The sequence below is a fragment of the Pelodiscus sinensis genome, unplaced genomic scaffold (assembly GCF_049634645.1).
Source record: "Pelodiscus sinensis isolate JC-2024 unplaced genomic scaffold, ASM4963464v1 ctg34, whole genome shotgun sequence".
Classification (NCBI taxonomy): Eukaryota; Metazoa; Chordata; order Testudines; family Trionychidae; genus Pelodiscus; species Pelodiscus sinensis.
The window spans coordinates 3,566,781-3,585,505 of NW_027465849.1; the positions used below are offsets into that span (position 1 = coordinate 3,566,781).

Below are 18,725 nucleotides of genomic sequence, written 5' to 3' on the forward strand. Positions count from 1 at the left end.
AGGCGACCGACCTCTGCCCATTAGGAGGCTGGAGAGCAAAGAACAATCGGGGAAGGGCCAGAGTTGGGGTGAGGAAATCGCCCCCCCCAAGCAACCCTACAATAATAAACAGCCTGGGACAACACAGAGAAGGTGGTTGGCCTCATGTTTTGTGGTGCTGGGACCCCGCTGCTCCCCCTCAGCTACAGATCCACCCACTGCCCTACCTTCACCTCCCCTGCAGGCTCCTCTCTGCCCTTTGGGACAACATCTGCCCCCGGGGCCACATCCACCAGGCAGCTCTGTGCCAGCCCTTGGTCTGTGTCCACAGGCCCCACAGTGGCTTCTTAGCCTGCTGCCCCCACCTCCTCCAGCCCCAGAGCGGGCCCTGACTGCAGCACCAGGAAGGAGAAAACAGCTGGGGAGGGGAGTGAGGTCTACTGGTTAGAGCGGGGGCTGGGAGCCAGGACACCTGGGTTCTTTCCTGCTGAGCTGTGGGAGGGGATTGGGGTTGCCTCCTCCCAAACCTTAATGTCTCAGTCTTAAACCCTTCCCAATCCCAAAGGCCCAATTACACCCCTCCAGCCCTTCCCAACCTGGTGTCCAGTTCCCGGTGAACCCCTCCCTGCCCCAGAGGAGCCGGGATAGAGACAACCTGCCCCCCAAGCATGGGGCTCGGCTGATTCTCATGCCATAGGAGGGTCGGGGGGGGGTGTGTTCTGGGAACAAGAGAAATGGGCACTGGGGATTCACTCTGGAACCAGCAGCTTTTTGGGGGGCAGGGGGCAGATTCAGGTTCATCTCTTGGCCCCCATGGGGGACACAACAGAAAGAAAATAATTCAGGGAGACACGTCCACACTTCCAGTCCCCAGCCTGCTCCGGAGTGAGTCTGGGCTCAGCAGGGGCCTTGAGACAGAAGCGGGAGCCTCGGGCTGGGCTGGTAGGGGCTGCGGGTTGGGAGTGAGGGGCTCTATCAGGACACACACACACCCCCGGTCAGGGGAGGCCCAGCCCCTCCTCCTGTCCCCTACAGTCAGTTGATTACCAGCTGCTGCTAATTGTGTCATTAAGTGGAAGGCCTTGATGACCTGGGGCTGCAGCTAATGTGGGTCATTCGATGGGCTTTTTCCATCACGCCCGCCCCCAAGCAGGGGCCCAAAAGTCCCTGGGATGGCCAAGGCTGAGCAGGGGACAGACATAGTACCAAGGGGGCCTGATCCTGCAGCCCTCCCCGAGCCAGGGAAAATGCGGGAGCCCTGGTTCCCATTCCCCCTGCTCTAACCACTAGACTTCACTCCTCCTCCTCAAGCCAAGGAGAGAACCCAGGAGTCCTGGCTCGCAGCACCCCCCGCCTCCCAAGTCAGCCTCTGGCCTCTAATGACTTCCCTGAGTCTCAATCAGCTGGGCTGTGGGCCTTAGGGGGCTGCCTGGCTCGGTACCATGTGGCTGTTAATGAAAGGAACATGCCAGGCTGGGCTTTGCGGCCAGCTGGGCATTAATCCCCGGATTTCAGCCTCTGCTGTGGGATCCCTGCACTAATGCTGACCCCCCCGCCCCCCACCGCCTGGGAAAGGAAAAGGCTGGGTGGGAACTGGCAGCTCCTAGAGGAGACAGGTCCGTGCCCCATTCCCTGCCCCTCTGCGACCCACCTGTGGCCCCATAGACCCTCCATCCCGGCCCGGCCCCGTTCCCACTTCTCACAATCCGTCCCCTGTCCTGGGGACATGGGGGGATTTATGTCTAGACCTCCCCCCCGAAACCTCTCTTCCCCACTTGGCAAGCGCCTGGGATCCTGGTCCCTCTCGGGGTGTGGGGGAGCAGCGGGGCCCCATAGGGACCTGAGCCAGCCTGATACGTGGCCACTCAGGCAGGGCCGCCAGCAGGGGGCAGTGGGGAGCTTGAGCACAGATACACACAGACACCAGGGCTAGATAATTTTGGGGGGTGCCCGGAATGGGTCCAAGCGGTCCCTGCCGTAGACCCTTCAGGGGGCATCCGTGGGGCTCAGGATGGGCCGGGGCACTAGGAGGGGCCTGGCGCTGGCAGGGGGGAGTGTCCTGGCCCCGGGCCCAGCCTGCCCGCTCTGCCCCTCCCCACCGGCTCCCAGTGTCTATTGGCGGAACTGGAAAGTGGCAATGGGAGCAGGGGCGGGGCTTTGGAGGAGGGGGCGGAGCAGCAGCAGGGGTGGGAGGGGCAGGCGGGGGCAGAGCCAGGACGGAGGTTTGGGGGAGGGGGTGGGTTACTTGCTGCTGCCAGCGCCAGGCCCCCCATTAGCTCCGCCACAGCCGCCCTGCCCCCACAGCATGGGGCCCCGGATTGCTCTCGAGATAGCAGCTCAAACACGGGGGACCCCGGGCCACATTCCTGAATGTTGGTGCAGCTCGGACACCGCGGGCCCAGGCTCCCGCTGCCTCCGCACGTGGGTGCACGCGTGCACACCCCCCCTTATGCACACACTCACATACATACCTACACCCATGTGCGCACACATGCATGCTGCATGCGTACACACCAAGCATGCACACACCCGTATGCACACACAAACACGTGTGCGCGCACACGCATGCACATGCACACAAAACCACACATGCAAAATACACCTGCACCACCAGCTCGCGCGCGCGCACACACACACACACACACACACACACACACACACACACACACACACACACACGGCAGCCCCCCTGCACGCATGGCTCCTCTGCCAGGGATCGTTTCTACATTGTGGATCTACCCATCACTCCCTTAAGCCTCCTCTCTGTGTGGGTGGTTGTGTCCTGGACACCTGCCCTCTCTGCTCCCCCCGCCCCCCCCAACTATCCTTCTCCAGACCCCCTCCGGTTATCCTCCCTCCCTCCCTCTCTATCCCCATCCACCCCATCGATCTATCCCCAACCACCCCCTCTGTCTGTCTGTCTGTCTGTCTATCCATCCACCCCAACCCCCTCTGTCTCTCTCCCCTCTCCCAGCCCCCCAGCTGTGCCAGGCCTAGGAGATCAGGCCATAACTCACCCCCCGCTGTTGATTAGATGCTAAACCACAGCCCCCCCCAACCCCACCCCCCCCCGGCCAAGGCCCCTTGCCGCTAATGAAGAGCTTTTCAATCAGCCGCGCGGTGCCCCGGCCTGGCTGAGTGCCGGGGAGGGCGGGGGGCGGCTCCAACACAGGAGGTAGCGGGCTCCGTCCCCCAGCGTTTCCCAGATGTGCGCCAGGCGCAGGGGCTGCATTTGAGCTCACAGGGCACGAGGGGCGCTCGAATCCAGAGCGGAGCCCCCGAGTCCCGCCGTGGCCAGCGCTTCTCGGACAGCGGATTGTGTGAGGCCAGCCTGGATCCGGTGGGCGTCCGTTTCCATCGCTTCGTCGCAGCGCCAGTTTTCTTGGCACCCTGACATTGACCAGGTCGGGGACCACAAACTCCCCACACCTGCACCCGGTGCATCCTGGATCCCAGCCGCCGGTCGCACCGGATTTAAGACCCTCCCGTGGAAGCTTCGCCTCCCCCCCTCAGATCCGCACCTCGGGAGCTGGGGACCCCCATGTCCGAATCGAGCTGCCGAAGCATCCCCCCGGCAGAGCAGCGGGGGAGGGAGCTGGAGGCTAAATCATCCTCCGAGACCCAGCACTGGATTAGGGAGCTGCCAGGAGACAAGATTGGATCCCTGCCTCCAAGACGGGCTGGAAGATCAAACCGGATTAAAGTACAAATCTCTGGAGCGCGGCGCATCACACTCTCCATCCAATTTGGGGAGGGCAGGAAGTGGCCCTAGGGGAAACTTTCTTGCCCAGGGAGACTCAGGCTGCCGGGGAGAGGCCGGGATCAGGGGCTTGGGGACGACAGAACTATAGAATCATAGAATTCTAGAACTACAGAATTCTAGAACCACGGAATAATAGAATTCTAGAACCACACAATCATAACATTCTAGAACTGCAGAATTCTAGAATCCTAGGATTCCAGAACCATAGAACACTAGAACTGGAAGGGCCCTTAGGAGGTCATCAAGTCCTGTCCCTGTCCCTGCTGGCGGGACCATGATGATCCAGTTGAGCCGCAAGACACGGTCGCTGCTGGCGCTGGCGCTGAACTCGCTGGCCCTTGGCTTCGCCGTGTCGGCTTTCGCCACCAGCTACTGGTGTGAGGGGACGCACAAGGTGGTCAAGCCGCCCTGCCTGTCGGCCATCCGGAAGGGCAACTGCGTGCCCGTGGGGGCCAACGAGACGGAGCCTGGCAACGCCACCCTGGACCCCAACGTGGTGCAGTACATCTGGGAGACGGGTGAGGACAAGTACGCCTTCCGCTACTTCCACACCGGCTTCTGGCTCTCCTGCGAGGAACGCCACAGAGGTACAGACTGATGTCCCTGTGCCCCACCACAGCGTTGGGTGCATCTGCTGCCCAGGGAGGGGTCCCCATAGAGCTAGTCCCCATGCCTCACCCCAGAGGAGGCTGCATCTCTGCTTGGAGAGGTGTCTGTGTTATACTCAGCCATCATACTTCACTCCAGAGCTGGGCGCATCTTCTGCTGAGGGAGGGGTTCTCCCTTGCACCTAATGTCTGGAGAGGAGTCCATGTTATACCCAGCCCCAGTGCCCCACCCCAGAGAGGACTGCATCTCCCATTGGGAGAGGTGGGTCCCTGTTATACTCAGCCACCACACTCCACTCCAGAGGTGGTCACATCTTCTGCCAGGTGAGGGATCCCCATATAGCCAGCTTCTGCACTTCTTCCCAGAGCAGGCTGTATGGATGCTCAGCCCCCTTGCCTCACCCCAGAGGTGGCCGCATCTCAATACATCCTCCAGCAATCCCAAGGTAAACCAGATAAAGCTAGGAGCTCCCCTCCATCTCACTGATCTCACTCTCTATCCTTTTCTCTCTCCCCTGCCCCCCTAGGTGAGATCTGCCGCAGTTTCATTGAGCTGCCCCCCGAGTCGGAGAAAGGTGAGCGACCGGACAGACGGATCCTGCGCGGGACTTTTTCCCTGCTGCCAGGCAATGCCCTCCCCAGAGGCACGTGGCTGGCCCAGCTTGGCACCTCCCTCCAGGCACCCCGGGGTGGGGGCTCCAGCTGGCAGCCCCCCAATGCACCCATGCAGCCCCCCCTTCCCAGCAGGGGAAGAGCGGGCGGGGGCTGGGATGGGGCTGGCTCGTGGGGAGCAGGGCGCTGGATGGGGGCTGTGCTCACCCATGGGTCCCCCCCAGGGGTGCTGTGGCTGTCGGTGGCGTCCGAGTTCCTGTACATTGCGCTGCTCAGCATCGGCTTCCTGCTCATGGCCCTGGATGCCACCTGCTATGCCGGCTTCGTTGGCGGCCTCAAGATCAACGCCTTCGCCGCTGTGGTCACCGTGCTGTCAGGTACCGAGCGCCCCCCCCCCCCGCCCCGCGACCTGCCCCCCAATACACCCCAGAGCCTTCACCGCCATGATCACCATGCTGTCGGGTACCGAGCGCCCCCCACCTGACCCCCCACCTGCCCCCCAATACACCCCAGAGCCTTCACCGCCATGATCACCGTGCTGTCAGGTACCGAGCGCCCCCCCCTGCCCCCCGACCTGCCCCCCAATACACCCCAGAGCCTTCGCCGCTGTGGTCACCGTGCTGTCAGGTACCGAGTGCTCCCCCCGCCTGCCCCCCGACCTGCCCCCCAATACATCCCAGAGCCTTCACCGCCATGATCACCATGCTGTCAGGTACCGAGCGCCCCCTGCCTGCTCCCTGCCCCCCAATACACCCCAGAGCCTTTGCCGCTGTGGTCACCCTGCTGTTGGTACCGAGCACCCCCAGCCTATCCCCCACTGTCCCCCAGATCCTTCACCGCTGTGGTCACCGTGCTGTCGCATACCGAGCGCCCTCCCCCACCCCACCTGTCCCCCACTGTCCCCCAGATCCTTCACCGCTGTGGTCACCGTGCTGTCGCATACCGAGCGCCCTCCCCCACCCCGCCTGTCCCCCACTGTCCCCCAGATCCTTCACCGCTGTGGTCACCGTGCTGTCGCATACCGAGCGCCCTCCCCCACCCCACCTGTCCCCCACTGTCCCCCAGATCCTTCACCGCTGTGGTCACCGTGCTGTCGCATACCGAGCGCCCTTCCCCACCCCGCCTGTCCCCCACTGTCCCCCAGATCCTTCACCGCTGTGGTCACCGTGCTGTCGCATACCGAGCGCCCTCCCCCGCCCCGCCTGTCCCCCACTGTCCCCCAGAGCCTTTGCTGCAGTGGTCACTGTGTTGTCGGGTACACATCTCCCCTCTGCACCCTCAGCTGTCCCCTAATATCCCCCGGAGCCTTCACTGCCGTGGTCACCCTGCTGTCGGGTACCGAGCACCCCCCGCCTTCCCTCCCTGCCCCCCCCCCCCCCCGCATCCCTCAGGGCCCTTGCCACCGTGGTCACCCTGGTGTCGGGTACCCAGCCCCCCTCAGCTGCCCACCCGGTCCCCATCCAACGCCAGGCTGTGTTCATCACTGTGCTGCTGGGTGCTCCCCTCCAACTCCAGGGCTCCCTCACCTCACCCCCCGTTAACCCTTCCAGTCCCGCTGCTGTCCCCAAGGCCCTGCCGCCCCTGCTCACCGGGCTATGTCCGCAGGCCTCCTGGGCATGGTGGCCCACATGATGTACATGACCGTCTTCCAGGTGGCCGTCAACCTGGGGCCCAAGGACTGGAGACCCCAGACCTGGTACTACGGCTGGTCCTTCGGGTGAGTAACGGGGGGGAGGGGGCACCCAGAGTAGGGCCTGGCTGGCTCAGGGAGGCAGGAAATGGGGCAGAGGGGCGTGACCCCTCTCGAGGGCCCCAGGCACCCTGCTTCTCCCCTGCTCTGGGGACACACAGCGGGATCCATCCTGGCAGTTTGGAAGAGCCCCGGAGATGCTGGGGGGGGCAGGCATGGAGCCCCGAGGGAGGGAAGGACAGAGGGGTGCAGGGATGTGGGGTGGGTAGGAAATGCATGGGTGGATGAATGGCGGGGTGTGTGGGGGAGGGGGAGATAGGCCAGTGGATGGATGGATGGATGGATGGATGGATTCCTGGTTGGGTAGGTAGCTCGGTAGGTGGATGGACGGGAAGGTGGGAGGCAGCACGGTGAGTGGGTAGCTTGGCGGGTGGATGGACGGGTGGGTGGGTGAGTGAGTAGATTGGTGGGTGGGTGGATGGACAGGCTGACGGATGGGTAGTTTGGTGGCAGGGTAGCACAGTGGGCGGCTAGGTAGCTGGGGGAGGAGCGACAAAGACAGACAGACGGGTGGGTGGGTGGACAGACACGGCGGGTGAGTAGCTGGGGGAGGAGCGACAAGGACAGACAGACGGGTGGGTGGGTGGGCAGACAGACTGACCGATGGTTAGTTTGGTGGCAGGGTAGCACAACAGGCGGGTAGGTTGTTGGCGGGGAAGTGACAAGGACAGAAAGATGGGTGGGTGGGTGGGTGGGAGGGTAGGTAGCTGGGTGGGGGGGCGTGACAAGGATAGACAGATGGGTGGATGGGTGAATGGACAAACTGACGGGCAGGGAGCTCGGTGGCAGGGTAGCACAATGGGTGGGTAGGTAGCTGCAGGGGCGTGACAAGGACAGACAGGGGGCTGGATGGACGGACAGACAGGTGGGTGAGTGGGGGGCAGTGACAAGAACAGACAGAGGGGTGGGTGGACGGACAGACGGGTGGGTGGGTGACTGGGAGGGTAGGTAGCTGGGTGGGGGGCAGTGACAAGGACAGACAGACGGGTGGATGGGTAGATGGACAGACTGACGGCTGGGTGGGAGGGTAGGTAGCTGGGTGGGGGGTGTGACAAGGACAGACAGACGGGTGGGTGGGTGGACGGACAGACTGACGGCTGGGTGGGGGGGTAGGTAGCTGGGTGGGGGGCAGTGACAAGGACAGACAGACGGGTGGGTGGGTGGACAGACAGACTGACGGCTGGGTGGGAGGGTAGGTAGCTGGGTGGGGGGCAGTGACAAGGACAGACAGACGGGTGGGTGGGTGGACGGACAGACTGATGGCTGGGTGGGAGGGTAGGTAGCTGGGTGGGGGGCAGTGACAAGGACAGAGCTGTGGGTCCCCGGGCTGGCGGTAGTGGGGAAGGGGGTGGGGGGAGCGCCTGAGGGCAGGGACGGGGGTTTGGGGAGCGTGTAGGGCTGTGACCACCCCTGGCTCCTGTGCACCCCCCAGCATGGCCTGGCTCTCCTTCACGCTCTGCATGTCGGCCTCCGTGCTCACCCTCAACACCTACACCAAGACGCTGCTGGAGTTCCAGTACCGCCGGCGCATCTGCCAGCAGCGGGGCCCGCGCCCCGGCCTGGCGCCCGACCTCGAGCGCTTCCTGTGGGACAAGTACGTCTTCAGCGTCAGCGACTCGCTGGACTTCTCCCCCGGCTGCGCCCGCCCCCCCGCCACCGGGGGGCGCAAGGGCTGCGGGGGGGGCTACGCCGGCCTGGCTGGGGGGCGCTACGGGGGTGCCGGCGACCCAGACAATGGGGAGCCCTGCTAGGGGGCGGGGGGCCGCACCCGACTATGGCTCCCCCCTTTAACTCTACAGTCCCCACAACCTCCCCTCCCCCAATCCAGTCTTCCCCCCCCACACACTCATGCCTCTTTATTCCTCCCTTTCTCCAATCCATGTCCCTTCCCTCTCCCTTCTTCCCACAAACCCCTCCCCAATGGGATCCTGCCAGCTGGGGCAGCCCAAGTGTCAGCGCCCCCTAGTGGGAGCACAAGGTGGTGCAGGCCAGGGCAGCCCCAGTGTCAGCGCCCCCTAGTGGGGCTGCCAGATGGCGCAGGCCAGGGCTGCTCCAGGGTCAGCGCCCCCTAGTGGGGCTATTAGGTGGCGCAGGCCAGGGCAGTCCTAGGGTCAGAGCCCCCTAGTGGGGCCACCAAGTGGCGCAGGCCGAGGCAGCCCCAGGGTCCGTGTGGGCCCAGCAACCTCAGGCCCCACAGCAGTAACTGGAGGGAGGCTGATGGTGGGGGGCAGAAGAACCCTCTCTGGAGGGGGTGTGACAGTTACCAGTACAGAAAGGGAGAGAAATGTCACCCCGGGTCCTGCTGACGTCACCCCCATCTGGTGATTCCTGTGGGGTCGGCGTGACATCAAGTGGCCATGGATGTAGCTGTGCTGGTGCCCCTCACTCCTGACCCACGGCCCCTGCCAGCCCGGCCCTGAGCTCCCCCCAGCCCTGCCAGTGCCCCTCACTCCTGACCCATGGCCCCTGCCAGCCCGGCCCTGAGCTCCCCCCAGGCCTGCCGATACCCCTCACTCCCGACCCACGGCCCCTGCCAGCCCGGCCCTGAGCTCCCCCCAGCCCTGCCAGTGCCCCTCACTCCTGACCCATGGTCCCTGCCAGCTCGGCCCTGAGCTCCCCCCAGGCCTGCCGATACCCCTCACTCCCGACCCACGGCCCCTGCCAGCCCGGCCCCTCACTCCCCCCAGGCCTGCCGGTGCCCCTCACTCCCGACCCACGGCCCCTGCCAGCCCGGCCCTGAGCTCCCCCCAGCCCTGCCAGTGCCCCTCACTCCCGACCCACGGCCCCTGCCAGCCCGGCCCTGAGCTCCCCCCAGGCCTGCCGGTGCCCCTCACTCCCGACCCACGGCCCCTGCCAGCCCAGCCCTGGTACCCTCAAACTCCCCCCACCCCCAGCTGTGCTGAGGCAAGTGGCAGGACCTGCTGTTTGGCTCTGATAAGGGAGGTGGCTCCCATCTGGGGAGATCAAAGGTCAGAACACTCCATGTGATTAAAGAAATTAAGAATTAATCAGCCTCAGCCTGGTTCTTCCGGCAAGAGCGGAGGGGGAAGCGGGCACCCTGCCAGGCGCTGAGGGGCGGTTCTCGAAGGTGGCCACTGCAGCCGTGTGAGGGCTTTCTCTGTAGCCCCTCTCCTGGCGATGGGGGGGGAGCAGCGTTTCCCCCTCCCCCAGCCTCAGGATGTGTGGCCCTGACAGTGGGGCACAAGGCTGCAGGAGCAAGCGGAGTTCTCGTCCCTCCTCGGGCGGCTGGGGGGGGGGGGGGGTTAGGGCTTCCGCCATGGGGTGGGTGGGTAGAGGGCTCCTGCTATGGGGCTTCAGGTGCCAACCCACAGCTCCGGACTCCACATGCTCTGGCTGTAGGGTGGTGGGTCTCACTCCCCCCTTCCTTGCCCCAGCCCCCATTGCTTCTGGTCCCCACTGCCTCCCCCTCCAACGCTTAATTTGCCCCGAGGCACGGTGCAGGACGGGGCATTAAAAAGACCTGTAAAGCCAAAGTAAAACCAGCACTGTCCCCCCTCCCACACACACACACACACAAAGGCAGGCTGATGTTTCGGACACTGGGTTTGTGTTTGTTTGGCCTAGAGCTAATCTGGTACTTTAGGGACAAGGGTCAGAGCCGTCCATGGCCAGAGGCCAGCCAGCTGTGCGAAGCCAGAGGGCTGCACCCCCTGCCCCACTGCGGCCGGAGGGGGGGACTCTTGGGTCCGAGGGGAGCAGAAATCAAAGGCAGCCCTTACGCCCCCTGCAGTCAGCGGGTGACTCCTCCCGTTCTAGCCCTCAGCCGCCCTTCTGCTCCCACAGCTGGGAGGGAACCCAGGCGTCCTGGCCCCCCCAGTAGCCCCCCAGAGCCAGGACTCTCTCCCTAGGTCTCAGCCCCCCTCTACCCACTAGCTCCCACTCCCTCCCGGAGCCAGGGAGAGAACCCAGGAGGCCTGGCCCCCGATCGCCCCCCCTCTACCCACTAGCCCGCACTCCCCCTCCCGGAGAACCGAGGAGTCCGAGCTGGAGGGGGGGGGGGGGGGAGGAGCGAGGGGCGGGGCAAACTCCAGCCGCTTCCTTATTCAAAAGTGCCCCCGGCCAATGGGAGCGGCCCTGGCCCCCCCCCGGGCGCGGTTTGGGCTGGAAGAGGCGAACTCGGAAGCGAGCGGCTGGGGGGCGGATTCGGAGCGGGGCCGGGCCCGGGAAGGAGTCCGAGAGGCCGGGCTCCGCTGCGCCCCCGCTCTGCGCTCTGCGGCCACCGAGCGAGCCAGGTACCGGCCGGAGCCCTGTTCCCAGCCCGGTGGGGTCAATTCGGAGTCACCCCCGATTGCACTGGCGGCAGGGCTGGATTTCGATCTTAGTACTGTGGGGTCAATCCGGAGTCATTCCAGGTTGTATGGGGGACAGGTTTGGCTCTCGATCTCAGCCCCGTGGGGTGGATCCAGAGTCACCCCTGATTGCAGGACTGGATTTCGATTTTAGCCCTGTGGGGTCAATCCGGAGTCACTCCGGATTGTAGGGGGGCCATGTTTGGCTCTCAATCTCAGCCCCGTGTGGTGGATCCGGAGTCACCCCTGATTGCACTGGGGGCAGGGCTGGATTTCGATCTTAGCACTGTGGGATCAATCTGGAGTCACTCCAGATTGTATGGGGGACAGGTTTGGCTCTCGATCTCAGCCCCGTGGGGTGGATCCGGAGTCATCCCTGATTGCACTGGGCACAGGGCTGGATTTCGATTTTAGTCCTGTGGGGTCACTCCAGAGTCATCCCAGTTTGTAGTCGGGGCAGAGCCAGTTTCTGATCTCAGCCTTCTAGGGTCAATCCAGAGTCACCCCCAATTGCACAGGGGGCAGGGCTGGGTTTTGATCGCAGCCACGTGACTTCAATCTGGAGTCACCCCCGTTGTACTGGGGGCAGAGCTGGGTTCTAGTCTCAGCCCCTCGAGGTCAGTCCCTGTCAGGGGTTCCCAGGCCGTGCTCATACCTGGCCCCTACGATCCTTGGAAGGCGGATCTCCTTCAGTGCGACAGCTTTGAACCCAGCACAGGGACCCTCGGGCCTGGCCCCCCTGGGCCCAGCCTGTCTGAGTCTGCCCTGCAGCCGGGGGGGCTCTGCTTGTGCCCTCTAGAAACCCCAGAAACCCTGCACTGTCCAGCAGGACGCCTCCTGCCCCCAAACCCTGCTTCTGGCCTTTGTCTTCGCCTGGGCCTCTCTTCTCTCCTCCGACCTTTGTTCCCCTTGGCTGGGACCAGCTGGGGCCTGCCTCTGCCGCCCATTGGCCTCCCTCTGGCCAGTGCCACCTGAGCTGAGTCTGCCGGGCACCAGTCGCTGGGGCCTCTGGCCGGGATCCCCAGTTCCATGCTGGCCCCTGTAACATCCACCTCTCTCTCCCCTCCCCACACCAGGGACACTCAGCCCCACCCCTCCCTGCATGCAAGCCATTGAAAAAACCCCAGCAATTCCCCCCGCTTCGTGTCCACCCCCCCATAGCACTGAGGGAGGGCCGGCTTCTGACCTCAGCCCCCAGAGTCAATCCGGAGTCACACCTGGCTGCAGGACACCCTGTCCCGTTTAGAGTGAGTGACTCTCTGGCTGCCACGCACTGAAAACCGTTTTTAGGCTTGAGCGTCGATGTATCCCGGTGTGTGTGTGGAGGGGCGGAGGAGGGGGGCCAGGAATCAGGCCCCCTATGTATTCCAGGGAGTGGGGGACTGCTGTGGGGGTGAGGCCCCTTTAAACCGTGGCTAGATTACACTCTTCAAAACAATGCATAGTCCTGGGGACCCGAGAGACTAACAAACATGGATCTAGATCAGAGCTGCTTGACTTTGGAAGCCCCGGGGGCTACACTACACGCAAGCCCCATTTGTCACCAAGTCACCATTTCCAATTTGGGGGCAATTTGTGCTTTCCACGGCCCCACGACCGCGCTGCCATCTTTCAGGCTGGCCCTGGGCGAAGTTTCCTCGTTTTCATCGTATGGCCCCACGGGAATCCCCTGAAGAATTCCACAGGGGTTTCAGCAGCCTCCAGCCCGCCAGGAAGGTCAGCCTGGACCGGCCCGCACGAGAGAGCCGCGTCCTGGTCACCATGGTACAATTACACCATGGACAACCTGTTGCTTACAGCCCGGCCCTAAGATCCGACCGGATTTGCTCCAGTTCCACCGCGCGAAACAAACCCCCCCATGGGATCTGTATCAGGCGTTCTTAAAACTGAAATCTCCCCCGGGGAAGTGAAGAAACGAGAATCCAGGAATCGGCTTCTTTCCCAACAAGGAAAATAACAGGACCCCCCTGTCCTCAGCTACAGCCTCTCTGCTCCAACCCCTCCAGCGCATTGTTGACGACCTCCAGCCTCTCCTGGAAAACCATCTCTGGCCTCAGGGGACTGGCCAGTCCTCGCCGACCGACAGCCCTCATGTGTCACACCCCGGATACACTCACCCATCACTCAGGGATCTATCCCAGCATCAAACCTTGTTGTCAGCTCCGTCCACACCTCTGCACATGCGACACCCTCACAGACGCTCGCCATGTTCGCCACCACCATGGGGGCTCCTACATCCTCTACTGTGCTCAACACCATCCAGGGCCAGCAGCACCCCTCGGCCATGGACCTTGGCCAGACAAGATGGCCGCTGTGACAAAGAATTAATGGACTCAAAATCAGACATCTGGACACCTGGAGGGGCACGTGTATCCTGTGTGGGCGTTCACTCGTGGATTTAAAAGGGCCGTCCTTCTACAAAGGAATCTCACGAGCCTGCCACAGAGGGAGCGCACAGAATTGGCCTTCAAATCTGACACTTTCCCCAGGTCCGGAACTAAGATTTGAACTGGATGGACCATTATAAAATCTGGTTTCCTTACATTCAACACCCCAGTGACATCAAAAGCGACGTTCCAGCCCACTCAATTAGCCTCCTTAGCACTAGGAATGTTAAATATCGGTTACCTGAGTAGCCGATTAACCTCATGAATTATCGGTTAGTCCAGTGTTTCTCAGCCAGCGGTACGAGTACCCTTAGGGGTACGTGAGAGACGTCTGGGGCGTAAGTCAACACAACTGATATTTGGAGAAAACTGGATTTTTCTTTCAAGTTTTACAGCGCTTTATTCTTTTTGTACTTTTTACACCCAAAAATTTCACCGCCTGCCCAGCTTTGATTAAGTTGTTTACACACATGTGTTGCACAGGTAGAAAAAAGAGTGTGTGTCTGAAAACTGTAGGTCCTGGGGGTACTTATCATTTTTTGGGGGAAAAAGGGGTACTTTATAAGAAAAGGCTGACAATGGAGGCCGGCAGGCAGTATGCTTCGGCCCCATTCCTAAGGAGCTCCCTGCCACTTTAAAAACCAGCTTCCCTCCAGATTGGCTGCCTGTTGGCCTGTGTTGCTGCCTCTGTATCAGAGGCAGCAGCACGGAGTGGCAGCAGCCCCTGTTGGTGGCAAAGGGCGAGGGGAGAGTGGTGACTGAGCTCCCGGGCCCAGTGCGAGCCAGCATTAAACCGGGCTGCTTGTCCACCTGGCTCCTAACACACTTTACATGCAGAGCCGAAGCAGGGGTAGGTCCCGGACCCGGTGCGAGCCTGCTAAAAAAATGTACTGGCGGGGGAGAAGAGAAATGCGTGTCGTCTAGTGCATTAACTTACACGTTTTTGCTTATCGGATAATTGACTGCACTATTACATCCCTAATTAGCACCCGCCCGACAATTGCCAGGTATTTTTTTTCTTCTTTCCCTGTCATAAATTGTGAGAGATCCCTCGCACCTTGCTTTTTTCCCCCTCCACTTCAGCTAAGATGCCACAGGACTATGCCTTGTTTTGAAAGTTACAGGGCTGCCCCTCTGAGACTTTTACAGTCCCCTGTGTAGTGAGGGAGAGAACCCAGGCATCCTGGCTCCCAGCCCCCCGCTCTAACCACTAGACCTACCTCCCCCTCCCAGATCTGCCTTGGCACTGGTGCTGACTGCTGTGTCGACTGCTCCCTGCTGAGCCCCGCACCCTGTTAGGGTGGTGCCCTCTGCTGGGGGCAGCGCCCCCTTCCTCCCGGGCTCACAGAGGTTCTGGTTTCTGTCCAGCAGGCTCGGTGCCACTCCCCGTCTTCCTCCAGCGGGACTCCCCCATGTCCTGGGACTTCTGGGCCTCTCTCCCGGCTGCCGAGAGCCCGGGTTCGTGGGGGAACAGCTTGCTGTGGGACGGAAGCTCTCTGGTCTTCGCCAGTTCTTCGCAGGCGCAGCCGGGGATACCAGAGGGAGGTAAGGAGGGTGGGATTGTTCTCACAGGGCTCTGCCGCTGGAGCCAAGAGGGGAGGTTCCATGGCCAGTAGCAGCAGGAGGCTGTTATCCTGACAGCATGGGGCGCTCCGGACAAACCACACCAGTGACTAAACTCAGCCAGTTTGGAGCTTTAATATGCACAATATTAATTACCGCTTTAATTAAATATAAAAAGGAAATAAAGGCAATAGAGCAGGGTAGCGTGACGATGGAGCGTCCTGCCCTGGGGCACAGGTGGAATCCTAGATTCTGAACGCTAGAACCGGAAGGGACCTCGAGAGGTCAACGAGACCCGTCCCCTGCCCTCATGGCAGGAGCAAGCGCCGTCTAGATCGGAGTACTCAACATTGGGAGCTACAGCGATACTCCCAGCACATGCCGAGGGCCGCAACTGAAGCGTGGTTGCATATCCCTGCAAATATATATGCAGATATATGCAAATAGCTTCTTTCACACCGATGGGCATGAATTCAAAAATTAAGGCAAGACCACACAACACGCCGGCCCCATTTAAGTCAGTTCTGCTGCTATGAATAAAATGCAACAGTTACCTCATTTCCACCCATATGTCAGCACTTTGACTGAGCAATGACAGGCCAGGAATTTAACTACAAAAACGCGGCTCAGCAGAAGACCATTATATTTTGTTTTAGCTCCCACCTGTGGGCTGCAAACAAACGGACCGTGGGCCGCATGTTGAGTAGCCCTGGTCTAAGTCACCCCTGACAGGCGTCTGTCCAACCTGCTCTTAAATATCTCCAGGGATAGAGATTCCACAACCTCCCTCGGCAACTTATTCCAGTGTTCATCCACCCTGACAGGCAGGAAGTTTTTCCTAATGTCCGAACTAAACCTCCCTTGCTGCAGTTTAAGCCCCTTGCTTCCTGGCCTATCCTCATAACGCGTCTACACAGAGAAAACCCTTCTCTCGAAATAACCCGTATTCCTCCTAAAATGAGGTTTAACAGTTATTTCGAGAGAAGGGTTTTTTCTCGAAATAAAACACGCTGTGTAGACGCGTTATTTCGAAATAGCGCCATAACGCGATTATGCAAATGAAGCGCAGGATAGTTAAGTCCCGACTTCATTTGCAATTTCGAATGTCTTCGTTTGCATCCCTATTTCGAAATAGGGTGCAAGTGTAGACATACCCATAGACATTTAACATGTTTTTTTTCCTTGTTCTCCTTTTGTTTTAGCTCGTTCCCCCCTTGTGGCAGTGTGCACACCCCCTTCCAAGCATGGGGGGCTCAGAGGGGTGTGCAGACACTGCTCTTACCACTCCAGGGCAGCGCTGCCCAATGGCTGTGGGGAAGCCCAGGACTTTAACAGGGTTCAGAAAAGAGCTAGATACATTCGTGGCAGTTAGGCCCATGGCTGTTAGCCAGGCTAGGCCGGGATGGGGTCCCTAGTCTTGGTCAGAAGCTGATCATGTGAGGATCCCCTGTTCTCTTCACTCCCTCTGGGGCCCCTGGCGTTGGCCACAGTCGGTGGACAGGACACTGGGTTAGATGGACTTGGGTCTGACCCAGCGTGGCCATTCTGAGGTTCTAGAGCCGTGGTGTCCAACCAGTTGTGAAGCAGTAGCCACTAGAGGGGCGACTGCTGTAGCCAACTAGCCACACTCAACACGTGTGGCTAGCGTGTTGGACACCGCAGTTCTAGAGCCTATGGAGCAGCTGCTGCTTGCACGGCAGCGCAGCCTAATGGTCAGTACCAAGGGGGCTGTCACTTGGCTGGGAGGAGGGCCCCAGCTCCACCAGGCCCCGACCCACCGCCCTGGTAGTGGCATTGAAATCCACCCCTAGCTGAGCAGGGGATCCCACCAAAACACGCAGAGTGGCTTCCTACGGTCTCTAGCAGTGGGGATGATCCGTGAGGCTTCGGGTCCTCCGGCCCCACAGTGTAAGTCACCTTCCAGGGCTCTGCCGGGTCTGGAGGCTTGTTCTGGTCTCTGGCTCCCCTTGTCTGGATCTGTAGCTGGTCCGTCTCTGGAGCTCCTGTTCAGACTGAGCTGTGTTGCTCCCTTTTATACTCGCCCAGCGCTTGGCACCTGCCAAGTATGGCTGGGGAGGCGGGACTTCCTCCAACTACAGCGTATTAACCCCTTGCGGCCCAGTGCGGGGTGTGCGCCTCCCTGCCACACCCCTCCTTTCTCTAACCTTCTCTCTTTTCGCTTCCCAGTTGGTGCCCTCTCCCCACAGCCGCTTCTGAATCTCTCCGAGTTTCCTTTGGCCGACATCTGGGACAGCCTGTCTTTGGATGCCTCTGTCAATGCCGCCCTTGATTTCCATCCCCCCCTGGGGACAGCTGCCGGCTTGGATCCCGGTGCACCATGGCTGATGTCGGGAATGAATCCAGGTGACTCTCCGGGGCGTTATACTTTAAATAATCACACGGGATCTTTTTTGGGGGGATAAGGCAAAACGCCACATTTATTAATCATGTAACATTATTCTAGCATATGCATCTAGTGCACTTATACCCACATACTCACACCAAACCGCCTTGTCCACGTTCGAGTTACCAGTCTGTTGCTCACAACTAGCCGCGGGCCAGCTGATTTGAGGCGAGGCAGTGGACACCACAGTCTGGACTGGGGCTCCAAGCTTGAGAAGCTGAGCCCCAAAGACCCAGGCAAGACGCTCCCATCTTTTCTAGGGGCTTTTCTTCCGTTCCGTTCTATGCACTGTGCACGGTCAGTCTGTGTAAACGTCTGTACCTCTGGAAGTTGTTTTCCATTGTGTGATCGGATTTGCCCAATACTCTAGGGTGTGCTTATTTTTTAGGGTTACTCTTATGGGGTTGGGGGGAGGTGAACAATTCTATCCGTGTGCTGCTTGTGCTCTCATATGGAGCTGAATTCTCCCTGCTGCCAATTCCCCCCTCTCACGGGAGCTCTCCTGTAGGAGCTAGATTCCTCAGGAAGGGATTCTTCCCACCTTAGCAACACACGGACACTCACCCCCACTAACAGAGCACGTCTGAGAGGTCACTCACACGCTGACCCTGGACTCAGCAGGCTGGTTTAACAGCCATGCCACACTGCACCCTCCTGTGCCTTTGGACTCCGTGGGCTGGATTGAACAGCACGTCAAGCTGCCATCCTCATATGCCCCCAGTTTCAGCACCTCCCTGTCCCCACTCCCACACCACAATCACTCGCTGGTAAACCACACGATGAGCAAACCCCACAGGATGTTTGGGCCCGACGGGGATCGTTAGCGTGGGTACAAGAAGCGTTGTTGCAGAGCGAATGGGGAAGCCAAACCAACACCCCTGAGGAAGAACGAGTGAGAGAGAAAGGAGAAGAGAGAGAAGCAACCCGCTTACCAATGAAAGTGATTTATTTCGGGGTAGTGAATAGATATATATGAGGAGCCAAACACAAAACAGTTACAATATTACATCTAAATTGAATCTGATTACAAATGTTAGGGCTAGCAATCCATAGGGCACGGTCAGGAGGTTATGCTCAGAGAGAGGTAGTGTGGGGAGGGGGGAGAGAGAGAGAGAGAGAGAGACCTCACCACTCCATGGAGCTTGCACTAATCGGGGTTCCCAGGTGGTGATGGGAGCCGGGGGTCCGGAGGGCAGGAGACAAGCAGAGCACAGCCCCCAGCACGATCAGGCAGGAGATGAAGACGTCTCAATGTAACGGATGCAGTTTAAATCCAGGCAACAGAACAGTTTTTCTTGGGCAAGGGCAGGAGTTTTTGCAGGTTCAGGACAAGGGCAGGAGTTTTGTAG

The 18,725-nt window shown here is 60.6% G+C and overlaps 2 protein-coding genes and 1 long non-coding RNA gene across 3 annotated transcripts in view; 2 read left to right on the top strand and 1 right to left on the bottom strand.

Moving 5' to 3' along the window:
• Positions 1-3,138: 3,138 nt before the first annotated feature.
• Positions 3,139-8,980, top strand: LOC106733023 (germ cell-specific gene 1-like protein). The gene is made up of 5 exons (XM_075915478.1): positions 3,139-4,329; positions 4,878-4,925; positions 5,187-5,339; positions 6,568-6,679; positions 8,145-8,980. Exons 1-5 carry the CDS (start codon positions 4,017-4,019, stop codon positions 8,461-8,463), a joined length of 945 nt encoding a protein of 314 aa, XP_075771593.1. The 5' UTR covers positions 3,139-4,016; the 3' UTR covers positions 8,464-8,980.
• On the bottom strand, positions 4,198-5,308 carry LOC142823849 (uncharacterized). Its single transcript, XR_012898939.1, has 3 exons — positions 5,170-5,308; positions 4,421-4,539; positions 4,198-4,309 (listed from the first exon to the last, which is right to left on the bottom strand). It is a non-coding gene; the product is annotated as an uncharacterized LOC142823849 (long non-coding RNA).
• A 1,787-nt stretch (positions 8,981-10,767) lies between the features above and the next one.
• LOC102446569 (uncharacterized) overlaps positions 10,768-18,725 on the top strand; it is a 30,103-nt gene continuing 22,145 nt past the window's right edge. The window contains exons 1-3 of the mRNA XM_075915029.1: positions 10,768-10,965; positions 14,781-14,954; positions 17,160-17,336. Of these exons, the coding sequence (XP_075771144.1) occupies positions 14,822-14,954; positions 17,160-17,336 (310 nt within the window). The 5' untranslated portion in view covers positions 10,768-10,965; positions 14,781-14,821. The remainder of the gene's footprint in view (positions 10,966-14,780; positions 14,955-17,159; positions 17,337-18,725) is intronic.

Coding starts and splice junctions, on each gene's coding strand:
- LOC106733023 (XM_075915478.1), top strand. CDS start 4,017: ATGATGATCCAGTTGAGCCGCAAGACACGGTCGCTGCTGGCGCTGGCG. Junction 4,926..5,186: donor GCCCCCCGAGTCGGAGAAAG/GTGAGCGACCGG, acceptor GGTCCCCCCCAG/GGGTGCTGTGGCTGTCGGTG. Junction 6,680..8,144: donor TACTACGGCTGGTCCTTCGG/GTGAGTAACGGG, acceptor TGCACCCCCCAG/CATGGCCTGGCTCTCCTTCA.